The sequence below is a fragment of the Helicoverpa zea genome, chromosome 29, assembly GCF_022581195.2.
Source record: "Helicoverpa zea isolate HzStark_Cry1AcR chromosome 29, ilHelZeax1.1, whole genome shotgun sequence".
Classification (NCBI taxonomy): Eukaryota; Metazoa; Arthropoda; class Insecta; order Lepidoptera; family Noctuidae; genus Helicoverpa; species Helicoverpa zea.
Genome location: NC_061480.1, coordinates 4,397,765 through 4,416,064, shown reverse-complemented (window position 1 = coordinate 4,416,064; position 18,300 = coordinate 4,397,765). Strand labels below are relative to the sequence as shown.

Sequence of the window (18,300 nt, the reverse complement as noted above, 5' to 3'; positions counted from 1 at the left end):
TCACATTCGACTGAGATCCAATCACGACTCAATTACGACTCAATTACGATTAAATAAATAATAATAAATAATAAATAATAAATTGTTTATTACTTCTCTTTGAACATCATTTTACAATATTTTGCTAATTCTAAAAAGTGCTGATGTATAATTTGCCCGAACTAGGTAAAAACCTGTGTCTCGGGCGTAAAAGTGCTTATTATAATATTTATAGCTAATTAACAATAAATTGCTGCTAGTTACTAAAAACTAGGTCAATGTGACAAATACAGAGTTATTACACATGTTTGTTATAATGCTTACATACTAATTAAAATATCCATATTGCGTACTTACAATATTACATACAATATTTGAGTGTAAATATGCGGGCCTAAAAATAATCAGTAATCCACTATCCCTAAGTAAAATATGAAATTATATAATGTGTAGAAATGATTACAGCTAAATATTATCTCGAGTTTGACGCTATCAGACGCCTTTATAGTCTACGGAGTTGATGTACCTATATTCAGCGGCTTTTCTAGCAGGGCATTCGGAATCTCCCGTTTTGTGATTGTAGGGTTTTTTAAAGCGCTTACAGGTTGCACATTTCGGTGGTTCTTCCTTTGAAGAGCACTCTTGAGTCGCGTGTCCCTCTCCTCCACAGTGGCCACAAGTAGAGGTAGCAGATTTGCATGTCTTGGATGCATGACCATACTGCTGACACTTGAAGCACCGAGTCACAAGGGTGAAATCATGTACCGGGCACGACGTCCAGTTTATGTAAAGCCTGTTCTGATTTACTAGGACTTTCCGGATGCTGGCTGGAACTTCAACAATATAGTTGCAGCTGTCAGCATCCCTTTTTCCTGACTTGTGGCTTAGTTTAATTGAGGTCAAAAAGGTATCCTTGGTCAATGTCGGAAGTTTGTCTACGATATTTTGGTCATAAATACTTTTGAAAACTTCTTTCTCTGCCATATCAGTGGGTACCCCAATAATTATAATGCGAGGCTTCCGCTTCTGAGGTTCATCAACAGTAAGTGCAGATGTGGAACGCTCGACAGTCTCTTTCACTTTTAGCATGTCATCCTTAGTCTCTGTGCTTATGATAACACCTCCGTTTCTTGTTTTCCAAAGTCCACGTACCTTTAGCTTCATTTCCTCAGGGCATACAATTTTTTGGACTAAATTTTTGGTCTCTTCACTGGTCTTAGTATGGTCACTAGGATATATAGCGACAGAGCTGGTTGCATGAGGCATAATAAGGCTTTTTGTACCCTTCACCATGTCTGCGAAGGATGTGCTTTCCGGCTTATGTTTGATGAGAGTATCTTGTAGTTCCTGCTTGATCTCAGTCAAACTACTAGCGAGGTCTTGATTTTCCTTCAACGTTTGCAGGGTGGCGTAGTTCTGAAGGGCTTTATGTTTCAATGACTGATATTGCACAGCCATTTGAGAGACTCCGTATCCGACTTTGCGACAAAGGCTAGTGACTCTTAGTTTTTGTTCGGAATTCATCTTGCCTTCCGAAACCGTGATCGAAACCTCATTCAGGCACTGCTCAATACTAGACATCCAGGATTGAATTTCAGGAGTAGAAAAAACCTCAATTGTTTCATCCTGTGCGTGACTTCTGGGTGTTGCTGCTGGTGGCGATGAGCAATGTGGCAGTCCGCCACGGTGGGAGGGGCTTCTATCCATAATTGTAGATCACTTTTTGTCCATATTTGTAATAAATACTGTATAATTTCACAACAAAAACGCTATGACTCTAAAACTAGGTCACAATAAAAAAATTGTTAATTACGCTATTTTTAAGTTGCTTGATGAGCACGTCTGTGTTCGTCGATTAACGCTAATAGTCTTCAACGATTGAAGCGTATGTGGCATTCCGCTACCTATTTTTTCTTATTTAATAAACGTTTTTCTCCTTTCCCTTAATTCATTAATGAATCATACTATCTGCAAATGATTAACGTTTGCAATATGATTGTAGAGCAAACTACAGTATAATAATTGGGCCCCTGGTCTCTTGCCATCGTCGCGGGTCAGACCACTGGGTTCTAATATGGCTGGAACACCGACGGCAACAAGAGCGCGACGGATTATTGGCGGCTATGTATTAAAATTTTGGGACTTAAAGTAGTATCGTAAATAAGAAAGTTCATATGGAAACTAGAAGTTACTTTCTTATTCATAAAAGAACTTAAAAACGACGCTACCTTTTTGCTAGGGTAGACTAAAAAATGGTTGAAAAATAACTGTAAAGTGAAGCAAGCTCGAAAATTTTTGAGTTTTGGATCACCAAAAGTCCTAAACATATATAATAAAAGACCACAGTGAAGTGAAGAAGCCACGAGCGAAGGGAGCGCGAAAATTTTTGAGTTTTGGGACATAAAAGTAGTGTTTGTTCGAGAATTTCTCAAATTTAACGCGGAATTAGACACAAATTTGCTTCGGCGCCCCTGAGCCCGCGGCGCCCGGGTTATTCGCACACCCTGCACCATAGGTTAAGACGGCCCTGATGCTATCCATATATTTGGATACAGTTCTTGTAAGCTGCGATCTTTGATGAAATTTAAAACAAAAATAGGAGTTACATTCTGATCAAGGATTGGTTGGGGGCGCCTGCGGCGCCCCTTATGTCCGGCGCCCTGGGCCGTCGCCCAACCGCGCCCTACCCTAAAACCGCTACTGTGTCCAAGGCTGCTGACAGCTTCATCACAGGGACAGCGATGAGGGGATAATCCTCTACGGAGAATCTAGACACAAGCAAACAGCTAGACGGAAAATTTCGTAAAGTATTAACACGCTTATATTAGCTTCACTTGAAACTATGTATGTAAGAAAATCTTGGAATCTTAATTTGACCCACTTCCCGGTCTTCGATTAGAATGAAATTTCGCACACGCTCTGAGTTCTGATGACAATACATGACTAGCGTGTTTTAGTTTTTTAAACTATTATTTTTTATATCCAGCCTTGCGGTTTCGCGGTTAGAGTGATTCAACCTCGATCGAGCGTCGTCGAGAGATGACTATGTAGATACTTATTTGTGTATAAACTATGGATTCAATATTTTTTATTGACTTTAAAACTTGTTTTTAACAAGGTCAAAGACTTTTTTATTATTCCAAGAATGCTATAACAGTCTCCGCACACTGGCGACTGAACTGTCGGCCGATAGTTTATTTTGAAAGTAATTGTGAATCCCGCCAGGGCTGCGAGATTGTTCGAAAGAGTTACCGCGGCCCTGGTACATATAAGGCCTACGACGGAATACAACGGTTTTTAGTCAGTAAGAGTCTGATACTCCCTCACCGCTGCTAACCCACAGCGGGAGGGGTCATTTGATGATTTTTAGCGTCGTTAAAAAAAAGGTAATCGTGAATCAAACCTTTGAGTCCATTTATTACTACTTACGATTAATCTGACCGAGCATATTGGACATTTATCCAATTTGACCGGTCACTTATTGTCATTTATTGTCAGCAACGTCAGAATCGTTTTTTTTTGTTTAAAAATAGAATTTATTAGAAATAAACGTTTTTTCTTTCTTTATTTTATAAAACTACGGAAGTTTTAGAATCATCGAAGGTAACCAAATGTCATTCATCGATCTTTAAGATAAGATTTCGCCCGGCGGGAGATGTCGTGCGGTGTTCCGCAGGGGTCGGTTCTGGGCCGCTCTTGTGGAACATCGGCTACGACTAGGTGCTGCGCGCCGACCTCCCTAGCGGCGTCAGCGTGGTCTGCTACGCTGACGACACGTTGGTTCTGGCACAAGGGAGGTCGCACCAGGAGGCGGCCGAGATAATGACGCGCGGGGTTGCGACGATCATCGAGAGGATCTAGCTGCTGGGCCTGGAGGTGACCTTGCACAAATCCGAGGCCATGTGCTTTCATGGGCTTCGGAACGCGCCACCTTCAGGCTCCCAAGTCACGGTGGGGGGGGGTTCCCATCGGCGTCGAGAGGGCGATGAAGTACCTAGGACTCGTCCTCGACAGCCGGTGGAACTTCGTTGAGCATTTCCGACGTTTGGGCCTCAAACTGGAGAAGGCAGGTGCTGCCTTCAAACGACTCCTGCCCAATCTGGGAGGCCCAAACGCCCCCTGCTGTAAACTCTACGCGGGGGTCATGCGGTCCATGGCCCTTTACGGGGCCCCGGTATGGGCACGTTCGGTACGGCCGCGTGCTGTACACTACCTGAACGTGCCCCAAAAGGTGATAGCCATTAGGCTAATCCGGGGGTACCGTACGATCTCCCGCGAAGCAGCTGGCCTACTTGCTGGACTGCCACCGTGGGATCTGGAGGCGAGAGTCTTCTTGCGCCTGTACGACTGGCGCGAGGAGACACTGCGCCGGGGGGAAACTCCGCTGCCGCGGCAAGTTGTCGCGCAGCGGGCGGAGCTCCGGCGCGATCTCATGGTGGCCTGGAGGGAGCGACTGTCGCAACCCAGTGCAGGGCACGCCACCATCGTGGCGGTAAGTCCCCTCTTTGAGGAGTGGCTCGGAAGGAGTCATGGCGCCCTCACGTACCGCATGACGCAGGTCCTCACCGGACACGGTTGTTTCGGGAGGTACCTGTACCGAATCGGTCGTGAGGAGGCGCCCGGGTGTCACCACTGTGCGGACAGCCCCGAGGACACGGTGGACCACACAGTCCAGGTGTGCCTCGCATGGGAAGGGCACCGCTGGGTCCTCGTCGAGGCTTTAGGCGGCGGCGACCTCTCGCGTCCGGCCCTGATCCAGGCCATGGTCCGGGGCGAGAGGGAATGGGATGCCGTCGCCTCCTTCTGCGAAGCAATCATGCTCGAGAAGGAGGAGGCGGAACGCCAGAGAGTTCGCACCTCTCATCCCAGCCGCCGTGCTGGACCAGGTAGACACCACGGGCGCCGAGTATCGCGAGATGACTCCCGGCCACCGTAGGTGTGGGTCTGTGGGCGGTGAGTTCCGGTGGCTCATCGTCCCTCTGTCTACTTAGACGACAGACCCGTGTCGACACGCGCTCCTCAAAGAGATGTCAGCAGTTGGGCCAAGGCCTGCCGGGGCTGCGGGTTGTTCGAAAGAGTTACCGCGGCTCTGGTACATAAAAGGCCTACGACGGAACACGACGGTTTTTAGTCAGTAAGAGTCTGACACTCCCTCATCGCTGCTAACCCACAGCGGGAGGGGTCATTTGATGATTTTTAACGTCGATAAAAAAAAAAGATTTCGCCGACACTCTATGATTAATGATTTGTCAGTATACATCAATAAAAATAAATACGTACTTGAGAGTCTATCTTTTTAAAAGGTTATCTATGCACTATGTTGGTTTAGAAAGGCAATTATAGGTATTATTTCACATTCATAATGTTTTTAATTTGCTTGAGACGAAAATAATAATTGTACCGAGTAAAAAATACTTATTTAATATACCTGACCAGTCTGACAATAAATGTCCAATGTGACCGGTCATTTAATATTAATTGACGGTCACTTATCGTATGTGACCGTCAGTTTACAACACTACTACTGACACTTCATCCTTATAATGTGCGTACTACCATTCATCTTCATACTGATTTAAGTGCCCGAACAAACTATCGGCCGACTAAAAGTTTGCAGTGTACGGAGACTTAAAGAGAATAGGAAAACATCGTCAGTAGACGCTGTAGATTTTTTTGGAATCAAAGTTTTTTACATGTATAGGAAAATTATGATTTATTTTTGGATATATCATTATGTGTATATCTTTTATCAATTAGAAGGGTCGGTAGGCACATATTTTATTTAGAGACTTATTGACCCCGCGGTCATACCATCACAACGGTTTTACGGGACTTAGGATAATTTATGTAAATCAAATTAAAGCATTTATTTGTGTTTACGTACATACTTTATGTACCTATCTTCTTTATTATAATATACCTATCGGGTGTGTTCATTTTTTTAAGCCCCCAGTACACATTGGCCTGTGTTGGGCCAAGCTTTGCAATGCACGAATGTAGGCCACGATCAAATGGTGTTTACACATTGGCGCATGGCTCATTCCTGCCTGGCAAACCACTTGCGATGGACGTCGAAGTAATTAAGGCTTCGGCTATTTATTTGTACACTACTATATATATTTATATTATACTACACTACTATATATATTTATATTATACTACACTACTATATATATTTATATTATACTACACTACTATATTTATTTTTACACGCAACACAAAAGTGTATTTTATCCTCAGCGGTTGGTGACGAACTAAACATTGGCCGAATGTGTAAACACCACTCGCCAAGCTGGGCCACGATTCCTTTGCTGTGTGCCCAAAAAACCGACAACTCGCCGAATGCGCGCCAACCTTGACAAATGTCCGCCAACCTGCACCAATACCCCGTGTACACATTGGTGATGGCGTGTATCGGCCGCACTTGGGCCAACGTGTACTGGGGCCTTTACAATTCGCCATAGAATAGGTATCATAAAGTACTTATTCAGTTACCTATGTGATAGGATTTAATGTGATGAAGTATGACACACTTTGTATAAATCAATGTTTAAGTCACAAGAAAAGTACTTCTTTTAATTCAGTTAATAACAAGATACTTGGAAGATGTCCAGGATAGAGCGAAGTGGAAGAAGATACGGAAAGCGGACCCCGTCACAAGACGGGATAAACGCTGAAGAAGAAGATTACAAAATACTTGAACACTAAAATCTCAGTTACTTTAACAAAATAACCAGGGGAACGGATAAAATATAGTTCACCTTTATAGTGTAGCTATCCAACAGTGAAATAATTTTAAAAATTTGTTCTTTACAACGAAAAAAATATTCCTCTTCAATATATTAGTGTAGACAGAAGACAAACTTGATATTACTTCTACAAAATAAAGAAGGTAGATATTAGATAAGATATCTTCTAAATTACCTACATAACACTCTATATTTGTTTTGTATGTATTAACAAAACAAATATTATTTTCTAATACATACCTACATTAGTCGCGATGAGAACTCATTAATGGCGGACGGGTTTTGTGCTGTGTATTTAAACAAATAAAACCATGGATTATTATGTTTACGTTATTTTAAATGTGATATTTATTAGTGCTAGTGTATTTTGCGAGGATTTATATGAAGGTATAGTAGTCAATTCATTTGTAACTATGTATGTAAAAAATCTTGGAATCTTAATTTTACGCACTTCCCGGTCTTCGATTAGGATGAAATTTTGCACACGCTCTGAGTTCTGATGACAATACATGACTAGCGTGTTTTTTAGTTTTTTATCGTCCCACTGCTGGGCTGCGGCCTCCTCTCACACAGAGAAGGATTGAGCTTTAATCACCACGCTCACGAGATGCGAGTTGGTGATTTCAGATTTTAGTCCAAGTTTCCTAAAGATGTTTTCCTTCGCTTTTACTCTGTCATTGGTGTCCAAGATTAAAGAAAGTTAATATATTGTAGGTACTTATAATCTTAAATCCTACGCTCGGATTAATTTATTGAAATTAGACTACATTTATTTATTTATATCAGGTGTGTCGTACCCAATTACATTAAATCCTAACACATATACTTTATGATATTCTTCGGCGAATTTAGCCACAGGAGTCCTTTTTCGTTTTCATAATTTACAACATCATGTGTAAAGCAGAGATAAAGGTAGGAGTATTGAATGTTTTGATCAGTTGACAGCTGTCAGTTTTCATGGGAGAATTTCCGTTGTTTGTAATGACTCACTCTTATAGGGTGTTCTAATTCTCGCACATTTTTATTCTATTTACTTTTGTTGAAAAATATATTTTTTTACGTATTTCTTGTTTTTCTTTGTGCTGATCCGCATGTATGAACCACAACGCGTATACGTTAATATACACGTATTTAATTTAATGTGATTAGGTACGACACACCCGATATATTGGTTTGCCAACAGAAGCTACACAATTATATTAGTATTGCCATTTCACAGTATAAGTGAAGTGTGCGCTCCCAATTATAAGCGGACACATCATTCATACATATTCATTACACACTAATAAAACTGAAACTATACCCTATTAATTAAATAGAATTAAATTAAACTTTAAATTAGAAAAAATATTTTACTTGCTTGAAATGGAATCGAACCCATTCTACTTAAAATTTGAGAGGTTTAACCGCTCGCCCACCAAGTACCTAATCGCTGATTTTAATATCACAAATAATATTGTACAAAGCTTTTTATTTTCTTTTTGTTTTTTTTTTGTCTTTAAGTTAATATACAAGACTTACAAAGTCTGAATAATACTAATACTTAAAACCGCTCAAATTGACAACTTCCTATTTTAAGACGGTTTAAATAGATTTTCGCTAAAAAAGTCATCATTAAATTATTAGATTTGATGAAGTGATAGCCGATTATTATCAGCCACGGCGGCTGTTCTCATGTAAGGAGATCAGCCAGCTGCGCAGGACAATATTAAAGTGCACAAGCATTTGCTTGGACTGCGGTGCACTCACTATTCCTTCACTCTCTGCGCGCGATGCGACGACAATCTGACACCACCGGAGAGATATCACAAGCAGGACCAACACCGCACGGGTGTATTAACCATCAAATTTGAGACTACGAACTGCTTTGTGAAAGTTTCTAAAACTATCAAAGCGATTTCGACCCGACACGGGAATCGAACTCGGCATTTAATGTACAGCAGTCGCGCTTGCGACAGCTAGACCAACGAGGCAGTCAATAATTATAAACATATATTTATAATTTCATTTATAAACATCTATCCCAATATTGTAACGACGTAAAATTTTTAAGTTTGTATGTAGGGAGTCAAGTCTACTCTTATTAAGAGAGCATACTATAAAATCAAAGACTATATTGACGACAAGGATGTATGGCGTCAGTCCTACATTGCACGAGTGGCTTTCCTAGCGACTGGCAGGCTGTCTAGGAATATCTCTGTTCTCATTAATGTTCTTGCTCTTATCATGTTGTTATCATTATTATTTCTTTTTTCCTTTGCTTTATATAACTTGGCTTGTTTAATTTATTAACTTCTTAAAATAGTTAATTTTAATTATAATTATAATTTTCTCTTATAACTTCCTAGTTCAACTTGCATTGTATAACTTTCTCAGAGTCAACCCAAAAAATATTGTAAACATTTCTTTTTCACGTTATTATCGTATGTATCAATACATACAAATTGTAACACCTATTATGTTTTTAAAAAGAGTAACCATGGAGTTTCTTGCCCGTTCTTCTCCATAGGAAGCTACTTTTGGAATGGGCAACTAGAATCAAACTTAGTTATATTTTTGACGTTCAGTGCTTGTAAAGGCCTACATGAAATAAATGATTTGATTTGATTTGTTTCTTTAGAACCGCTGGTCAGATTTCCAAAATTCTTTCACTGATACATAGCTATAATGTTCTTGAGTGCCATAGGCTATATTTTATGCCGGTACGGACAGTAGTTCCCATGGGACGCGGGTGAAACCGCGGGAAAACGGCTAGTATATTATATATTTATAATTATTATTATCAATTATTTATTTACTTTTCAGGGTCAGAGTGTACATCCGATAATGGTCTAAAAGGTACATGTGTAGATATATTCAAATGTATGCAGTACGTAGAAGATTTGCAGAAAAGGCGGTACCCACAAATATGTTCTTACGAGGTGGAGAAACCTATAGTATGCTGTTCAGATTGCAAGCTTGTAAACGATACGAGGTAAGCTGGAATCTGCCTAGCCTTTTCTCAACTATGTTGGGGTCGGCTTCCAGTCTAACCGAATACAGCTGAGTACCAGTGTGCCACGTGGAGTGACTGCTTATCTGACCTTTTCAACAATGTTACCCGGGCAACCCAGTACTCCTTGGTTATACTGGTGTCAGACTTACTGGTTTCTGACTACCCGTAACGACTGCCAAGGATGTTCAATGATAGCCGGGACCCACAGTTTAACTTGCCCTCTGAAACACGCTCATTGATGTCCCAGATATACTTATAAAGTACATACAAACTTAGAAAAGTTGCATTGGTACTTGCCTGACCTGGAATCGAACACACATTCTTATAGTTATCGGCACGAATCTTGAGCTCTGACCTTCACCTGTGCAGAAGTAATTTATTGGGTCCCTTTTGTGGTATGAAGTGAGGCGCGGGAGCGGGCTAAAGCGGTGATTGGCCCGCAGCGCATCGCGTCATAGCTGTCACTCGGGATTGGTTCTTTGCTAATAAATTTTAATAAACTTGACTTTACTGATATTGTTACAGAAATGTCCTAGTGGATGCAACCGGCTTACATTATTACAAAACAGGGGTGAAAGCTTATGACAGTGAGTATACCCTTACTTTTTAAATTGTTCACGTGAAACTAAAGGTATTTATTGAATACTAGCTGCCGACTGTACATGCTGCGACTGTTTTTTGTTTTGAATGCCGAAATTGGCTTGCCTCAAACAATTGTTTGGCCAGATTATACAGTTTTTGTATCTATGATGATGATGTCCTCCTAGCCGATTATCGGCTACGACGGCTGTTCTCACGTAAGGAGATACGCGCCAACTACGCAGGACATATTATAGTGCACGAGCATTTGCGCAGACACAGGTGCACTCACTATTCCTTAACTCTCATAGCCCGATGGGACGGTAATCCGACACGACCGGAGAGAGATCAGGCGCAGGACCGACATTTACGTGCTCTCCGATGCACGGGTGTATCAATCACCAACTTCCAACTTTTGTATCTATATAATCCATGTAAATATAGAACTTGGTTAATTTTTATTTTTGACTAGTCAACTCATTTTAAAGCAATACGATTGTAGAGCAGACTAACCTATAGATAGACCAATAGCGAACCAATAATGTCATTGGAAAACAATTGGTCTTATACTAGTAGCAGAATACCCGCTAAGATTAAAACTGCTATTGAAATTCAATTGATATCCAATTAACACATTAAATTAGCAGAATTAAGCTCCAGGACTTACAATATTTACTTTCAACGCCATTTTCTTCCCAGAATGCCTGGAGTATATTCTGGATGAGGCCTCTTGTGACCTTTGGGGAGGAGTCAGGAAGTACCTCGATGAAGATCAAGGATGCTATGGTTATACAGATGTCGCAGTTCTGGCCGTGGCTAAAGGAATGGACGTTGAGAGAGGAGAATACCCTCATATGGTAAGTCATCATATCCTGAGCCTTTTACCAACTATGTTGGGGTCGACCAGTCTAACCGCATGCAGCTGAATACCAGTGTGCCACAAGGAGCGACTGCCTATCTGATCTCGTCAACACAGCAACCTAAGCTTACTGGCTTCTACCTGTAACGACTGTCAAGGATGTTCAATGACAGCCGGGACCTACAGTTTAACGTGCCATCCAAAACACAGTCATTGGTGTCTATGATATTCTTAGAATAGAAAGTACATACAAACTTAGAAAAGTTGCATTGTTACTTGCCTGACCTGGAATCGAACCCGCGCCCTTATACTTGAGAGGTTTGTTAGGGACACAGGGACAGAAAAAGCGACTTTGTGAAGGTTTTATCCACAGGCACTGCTGGGTTTCGGAGATGCAGTGGAGACGGCAGAGTGGCTGTGTGGTGGAAGCCTCATCAGCCATAGATTTGTGCTCACAGCTGCGCACTGCATGTCCAGCCGATCAGCGTAAGTCTTTTCAAATGAATATCTATACCAACTATCTGATGACGATGATGATGATGATGGTGTAGTAGTTAGAAATTACCAAATTTGTAGTCCTTAAAAAAAGTCGTCAAATATCATAAAAATCGCGTCTTTAAGAAGGGTACCTATATCTTTCAATCCCAACAACATTAATCTAAATAAATTATTATTATATATAATACTAGCCGTTTTCCCGCGGTTTCACCCGCGTCCCGTGGGAGCTACTGCCCGCACCGGGATAAAATATATGCTATGTTACTCGCAGATAATATAGCTTTATAATGGTGAAAGGTTTTTGAGTTTATCCATTACAAACAAACAAACAAAGTTTTCCTCTTTATAATATTAGTATAGAAATGTAATATATATTAACTAGCTGTTGCCCGCAACTTCGTCTGCGTGGGCAATATAGAATCGTCAAAATACTACTTATCCCGTAGGTGCATTCTTTCACGTGACAGTATAATTAGGATTAGCACTTAGCAGTCGCATAGATTCATTGATCAAGGTTGTGTTGTGGATGTGACCATTTATCTAAACAAAAGAAGTAAAGTTTGTGACGTTGTTCAGCCAATTTGGAAAATTATTACGTATGGTGCGTAAGTAATTTTCACAGGAAACAGCTATAATCTATGTCTACATGCTTTGAGTCTGACAAAGCTGTCATTTGTACATTTTCTGCAGCTGCTGCGACTAATCAGAGGCCAGAAAGTCTGTCAGTCTTACCATAATATGGATATCGTCTTGTGTAGTTGACTGGATTGTAGACAGGTAGTCGCTCCAAGCAAAATATTGGTACTCAAACAGATTCGGTGACTGGAAGCCAACACCAACATAGTTGGGGAATAGCTGGATGGATGATAAAATGAGTCATCATCATCAGCAGGCGCATAGGATAGGATAGTTTCACTTACTCATGGTAAGGCTGACCCCACATTAGGCGTGCGCGATCCTCGGGCGTGTGAGTAGCGCGGGCGTCGCGAGCGCGCTGCGTGAACGTCGCGTTTTGCTGCCCTGCGGCATGTGTGAAGAGTGCAAGCGACGCGCTCGCGGCGAGCACGCGGCGCTCGAGTTGCGTTCTTACCCCTTCGCCTGCTATCCCCGCCGCCCGCTAAACGCCTTAGCAGTTAAACGTCAAGGAGAGCGGCGCGTGCGCGCCGCGAGCGCGCTGCAAATGCCGCAGGGCAGCAAAACGCGACGCTCACGCAACGCGCTCGCGACGCACGCGCGGCGCCCGCGCTACTCACACGCCCGAGGATCGCGCACGCCTAATGTGGGGGAGGCCTAAGCCGGGACTCCACCGAAATGTTTGCATTAGTTCACGAATAGGCAAAATGTACGTATCTGTGAGAGTCCATTTCATGTGTTCGTACTTGAAACCTGTAGTTTTGCCAAGATTTTCAGAATGTACGCTCGCAATTTGTCATTTCTTGGTGGAGCCAGCAAATCAAAAGAAACATAAGTGTTGTATACTGTGCGTCACTACCGCACACCGGGAAAATTTCGCTCTTGCGGAGGACGTTTATATACCATATTTTGTGTCATGTAAACAGTGTGTTACGTAAACAGGACGACAGTAAGTATCCACCGAAACACTTTCAAAGATCTGATGAACGAACAAATCAGACCTGACTTGGTCACCTGGGGCCAATCAGAGCTCTATGAAGCGATAATACGCTTTGGCTCCTACTGTTATTGTGGTTTCTGAAAATTTATTCACCTCATTCAACGATGAATGTAATTCTGATGGTACTATTAAGAACACTTGCTTAGCGCAGAAGCTGACGTTGGCAGGTCAACTCTTTTGACTTCTCGAATAGGATACCATTGGTTTTTGTGCAATGCACACCTGCAATGCATTGTGGATTAGGATAGGATATAGGTGGATAGGATTTGCAAAAGAGAACAATTCTGTCTTTGTGATTAAATGACATCAAACATAGTTTTATATAAAAGGTGTTTTTTAGGGTTTTTAGACTTGGCTCGGGTCTTACTGAGACTGTTCGTAATCGTGAACAGTATATTTGCGATCAGAAGTTGAAAGTAAGCATGTCTCTGGTATGCGGCGCGTAATTTGTACGTTTTCAGACGCATAAAACATTTTACGTGTGTATGGTATTAAATAGAGAGAGCTCCCATTTCTTATCTGCACTTTGTATCTGGGCTTGTTTTTAAAGCTACAGAATCCTACATTACCTTCCTCACGCTTAGCAGCGCTTGCGAGAGATAGATCCTCATTTCTTCTAGGATTAAGTTTACATATTTTGCATCAGAAAAAATAATCAAGGTCTACTTAATACTACTCACTCAAAGTAATTTGTTTTAAGGCCACCACATTAGTGGAAGATAAGCTAAACTATGTTTATGAAAAAATCCTGATATGAACTCCATCTGTAACTTTAAATGATAATTAATTGTTCCACTAAAGTCATCATTTTTGACATAATGTTCAAAAAATAATTAAGATGGCACCGTTTTAAATTTGGCTGAGAACTATTAATTTTCTTTTCATCAAGGTAATAATTATAGTTGGATTTTGATGTGGCACGGCAAACTGACAAACACTATTGAAATGTCTATCGAAAAATTACACTACGTGTTAAAATATGGTGAATTACGGAAAATACACAACTCCATCTGTTGAAATAATAATCCTCTATAAAGAATGTATGGTAATATTGTCATTTACCACCTCGCTCCTTTGACAAATTTGATGTATTTTATTTACCACAGATGGAGCTACTTTAACCGTGGCTAAACAAAATTTTCATTTTTTTTTCTTCCGAAGTTACTTATAAAGGTGTGATTTTCTGTGTAAAGATTAATAATAGGCCGATCAACTAATATAAGTACAACATTCAAATGTACAGTTTTGACAAATAGATTGCGTGTCGTAATATTTTACATCTTGAATTCACAAAATTAATCATATCTTTTGATAGAGTGAATCGATTTCGATGAAACAAAAACTAAGTAATACCCCAAGCTACGTAGAATTTTTGTATATAAGCATTGTCTGCATTTAATTCGTAGATTTTACGTGAATCCCGAACAAACAAACAGATAAACAGACAAACAGACAAAAATGACAAAAATGATGGAAATGGGTTCTGTTAGTTATCCTTTAAAATGCTGGCTATTTTTTTTGTCAATTTCTTCAATGTACAAAAATTACTTTTCTACAGATTTATTATATGTATAGATAATATATTATATTATATTATATTATATTATATATTATATATAATATATTAGTATATAATGTATTATTAATACATTATTCTGTTTCTTAGAGGTCCAGTAAGCTACATAGCGCTTGGAATTCTGAAAAGGTCTGACCCACCGGAAACTTGGCAAATCTACGGAGTGAAGCGCATCATACCACATCCAGGATATAAAGCACCTTCCAAGTACCATGATATAGCACTTCTGCTCACTGATAGATGGTAAGTCCAAAAATAAATCTTCTTCTCTAGATAGGACCATCCTTTTCCAACAACATATGTTGGGGTCGGCTTCTAGTGTAACCAGATGCAGCTGAGTACCAGTGTGCCACATGGAGTGACTGAATGTCTGATCTCCTCAACCCAGTTACCCGAGCAACCCAATACCCCTTCGTAAGACTGGTGTCAGAGTTACTGGCTTCTGACTACCCGTAACAATGTCAAGGATGTTCAACCTACAGTTTAACGGGCCCTCCGCAAAACAGTCGTTGGTGTCTAAGATATACTCAGAAAGTACATTTAAACTTAGAAAACTTGCATTGGTACTTGCCTGACCTGGAATCGAACACACTCATACTTGAGAGGTTGGTTCTTTACCCACTAGGCTACCACGACTTGTATATAGGTAATTTAGTTGCTTTATTCTAATTTCAGGGTGCAGTTTTCCCGATACGTGTTACCAGCATGCCTGCATACAGAAGAAATTGATGCATCAGAGGCGACCGCGACGGGTTGGGGCGCCCTAGGCAACCGGCAGGGCTTGTCTGATACCCTACAAAGCGTAAGTAGCCACCTTTAATAGCAATATTGGCTCGGTACATCTTAAGCTCAATGGGTGACAAGTTCCTCCGTATTTCGGAAGACACGTTACATTGGTTGGTCCCGGGAGTATTTGGAAAAATCTCTGGAAGTCAAAATCAAAAATCGTTTATTCAAACTTGGCTGCACTTTTAAAACAGCACTTTTCGAACGTCAGAAATTTACAAAAGACAGTCCCCAAAACGCCCACCTTTCACCACTTCCTATGTGTTTTTGCTGGGAAGAAGAAGTGGCGCAACAAACTCCCCAGCAACACATGTATGTCTGTAGGTTAGAAGAACTTTTCGTCATTTTTTATATATACAATGTATGTATATATTGCAGTCATTGCAAATGCTAATTCTTTGTCCGAAGAATAACCCTGAACTGTTTTGTTTCCAGGTGGTTCTCAGCGCATACAGTGAGGAAGAATGCTCATCATTCTATCCCCCTCACAGACACCTCGTGAATGGTTACAACCATACAACGCAGATGTGTTACGGAGATAAAGACGACACCAGAGATACATGTGAGGTGAGCAATCTGTCAATGTCAAAGCTCTTAATTCTGTGTTCATAGGTTACAAAGGAGTATGTATGTAAGTATATAATATTAAGTCTCACTATGCCCTACTCGTAAAGCGTACAGAAATAATAAGTACCTAAAAGTAGGTAAGATCTAAGTAGGTACTTACATTGATCATGATTGATAATGTCCTCCTAGCCAATTATCGGCCACGGCGGCTGTTCTCATGTAAAGAGATTAGCCAACTGCGCAGGACATATTATAGTGCACAAGTATTTGCTTGGACATAGGTGCACTCACTATTCCTTCACTCTCTGCGCCCGATGGGACGACAATCCGACACGACCGGAGAGAGATCAGGCGCTAGACCGTCATTTACGTGCTCTCCGATGCACGGGTGAATCAATCACCAACTTCCAGACTCCGGGCTGCTTTTCGAAAGACTCGGGAATCGAACCCGAGACCTCGTGCTCAGCAGCTGAACTTGCAACAGCTAGACCAAAGAGGCAGTTAACTTACCATTATATGTTAAATTGACCCCTACATAGTTGGGAAACGTGGCTTGAGGCCAGCTTTACCAGCCTAATTTTCATTTTCCATATTCACAGGGTGACAGCGGAGGTCCTCTTCAGATCCGGTCTTCAATATCATCATGTGCCTCCACGATCATAGGTATTACTTCAAACGGGAAACCATGTGGACAGCCCGGTAGCTCCGGGGTTTACACCCGGGTGTCATACTATGTGCCCTGGATCGAAAGCATCGTCTGGTAATAAAGGATTTCAAGAAAATAATTGTGTTGTTCTTTTTACATTTTGCCTTTTTAATAGACTTCAAAAAAAATAAAAATAGTTTAAAATACCAAAAAACACGCTAGTCATGTATTGTCATCAGAACTCAGAGCGTGTGCAAAATTTCATCCTAATCGAAGACCGGGAAGTGGGTCAAATTAAGATTCCAACATTTTTTTTACAAACATAGTTACAAGTGAAGCTAATATAAGCGTGTTAAAAAGGAGGAGGAACTTAATGACGAGCGGAGATATCATAACGGAACATCTTCTAAGAAAGTAGCGTCGCCAAAATGCGGGTGTTTGGTGGACGAGGAACGTTACTGGCTCCGCCCATATACGCCTTCTTTGGAATCCGTCCATTTTTGTAATATCAAATCCTACCCAAAACACAAATGTGAAGGGCTGCCAAGTTCGATAATATGGGAATGCTTCGCCTATAAAAGAAGTGAGATCTGATTAAGTACAGTCAGCACCAAAAGTCGATGAACAGAATCAATATGACAAAACACCTGTTCACAATAAAATGCCATAAGTTATAGTCGCAACTAGAAAACAAAATAGACTATACACCAGAAACTTACAAAAGTCGTTAAACACGAGTATTTCAAAAGTATCTGTGCACTAGTATTCCTAAAGTCGCTGTACACCACCAATCCAAATGTCGCTGAACATCATTGTATCAAAAGTCACTAAACAGCAGTAAATACAAAATTAGGTTAACAAAGTATATTTTTAATGTTGCCGTGTGTTAATGTACTTTTGACGCTTATGTTGTTCAGCTACTTTTGGGACAGTACTTGCTTGACCTTAATAATGTATGATAACACGTTAGCATCTATTTCAATAATTTTAATAATTATTTTGGAAATACACTCTTTTGCAAAAAAAGCGGGCACCTATGCGAAATCTTAGTTTTAAGGACTTTACGTGTATTTCAAAGGGTTTTAATGATTGTAGTATGTTTCTAGCATCAAAAGAGTTAGCCAAGCATGCGTGAGAGTGTATACTAAATTTGAATTTTGTACAATTGCTAAGAAATTGGTTAAACCTTGTTTTGGACTAATTGCTGGCAGAAAGTTCGTCGGTGTTTTGAAAAGTTTTTGAAGTGATTTTCAGAAAACTGATAATGCAGTCTTAATTAATGTACCTTTTTGTTAGATCAAAACATTTTTGAAAAACTATGCGTATTTGATAAAATTTTCACCTGCTCTAAATGGGCTATACTGATGATTGATGGCAATGTTAAGAGTTTCGGTATTTTAGTGTAAAGCGTTCTTCTATTTAGATATTATACC

General features: G+C 40.6%; 2 protein-coding genes across 2 annotated transcripts; one reads left to right on the top strand and one right to left on the bottom strand.

Moving 5' to 3' along the window:
* Window positions 1–341: 341 nt before the first annotated feature.
* LOC124644315 lies at window positions 342–1,841 on the bottom strand. Its single transcript, XM_047183616.1, has one exon. The coding sequence runs from the start codon at window positions 1,684–1,686 to the stop codon at window positions 472–474; it is 1,215 nt and encodes a 404-aa protein (XP_047039572.1). The 5' UTR covers window positions 1,687–1,841; the 3' UTR covers window positions 342–471.
* A 5,135-nt stretch (window positions 1,842–6,976) lies between these two features.
* LOC124644108 (serine protease snake-like) lies at window positions 6,977–17,003 on the top strand. Its single transcript, XM_047183325.1, has 9 exons — window positions 6,977–7,115; window positions 9,534–9,702; window positions 10,249–10,310; window positions 11,002–11,159; window positions 11,535–11,647; window positions 14,959–15,111; window positions 15,544–15,670; window positions 16,090–16,221; window positions 16,821–17,003. Exons 1-9 carry the CDS (start codon window positions 7,040–7,042, stop codon window positions 16,983–16,985), a joined length of 1,155 nt encoding a protein of 384 aa, XP_047039281.1. The 5' UTR covers window positions 6,977–7,039; the 3' UTR covers window positions 16,986–17,003.
* The last annotated feature ends 1,297 nt before the right edge of the window (window positions 17,004–18,300 follow it).

Bases quoted from the DNA above. Each gene is read 5' to 3' on its own strand.
- LOC124644315 (XM_047183616.1), bottom strand. From the start codon at position 1,686: ATGGATAGAAGCCCCTCCCACCGTGGCGGACTGCCACATTGCTCATCG.
- LOC124644108 (XM_047183325.1), top strand. From the start codon at position 7,040: ATGGATTATTATGTTTACGTTATTTTAAATGTGATATTTATTAGTGCT. The intron at 10,311-11,001 runs GTGAGTATACCC...TTTTCTTCCCAG, and splicing joins AGGGGTGAAAGCTTATGACA to AATGCCTGGAGTATATTCTG. The intron at 16,222-16,820 runs GTGAGCAATCTG...CCATATTCACAG, and splicing joins ACACCAGAGATACATGTGAG to GGTGACAGCGGAGGTCCTCT.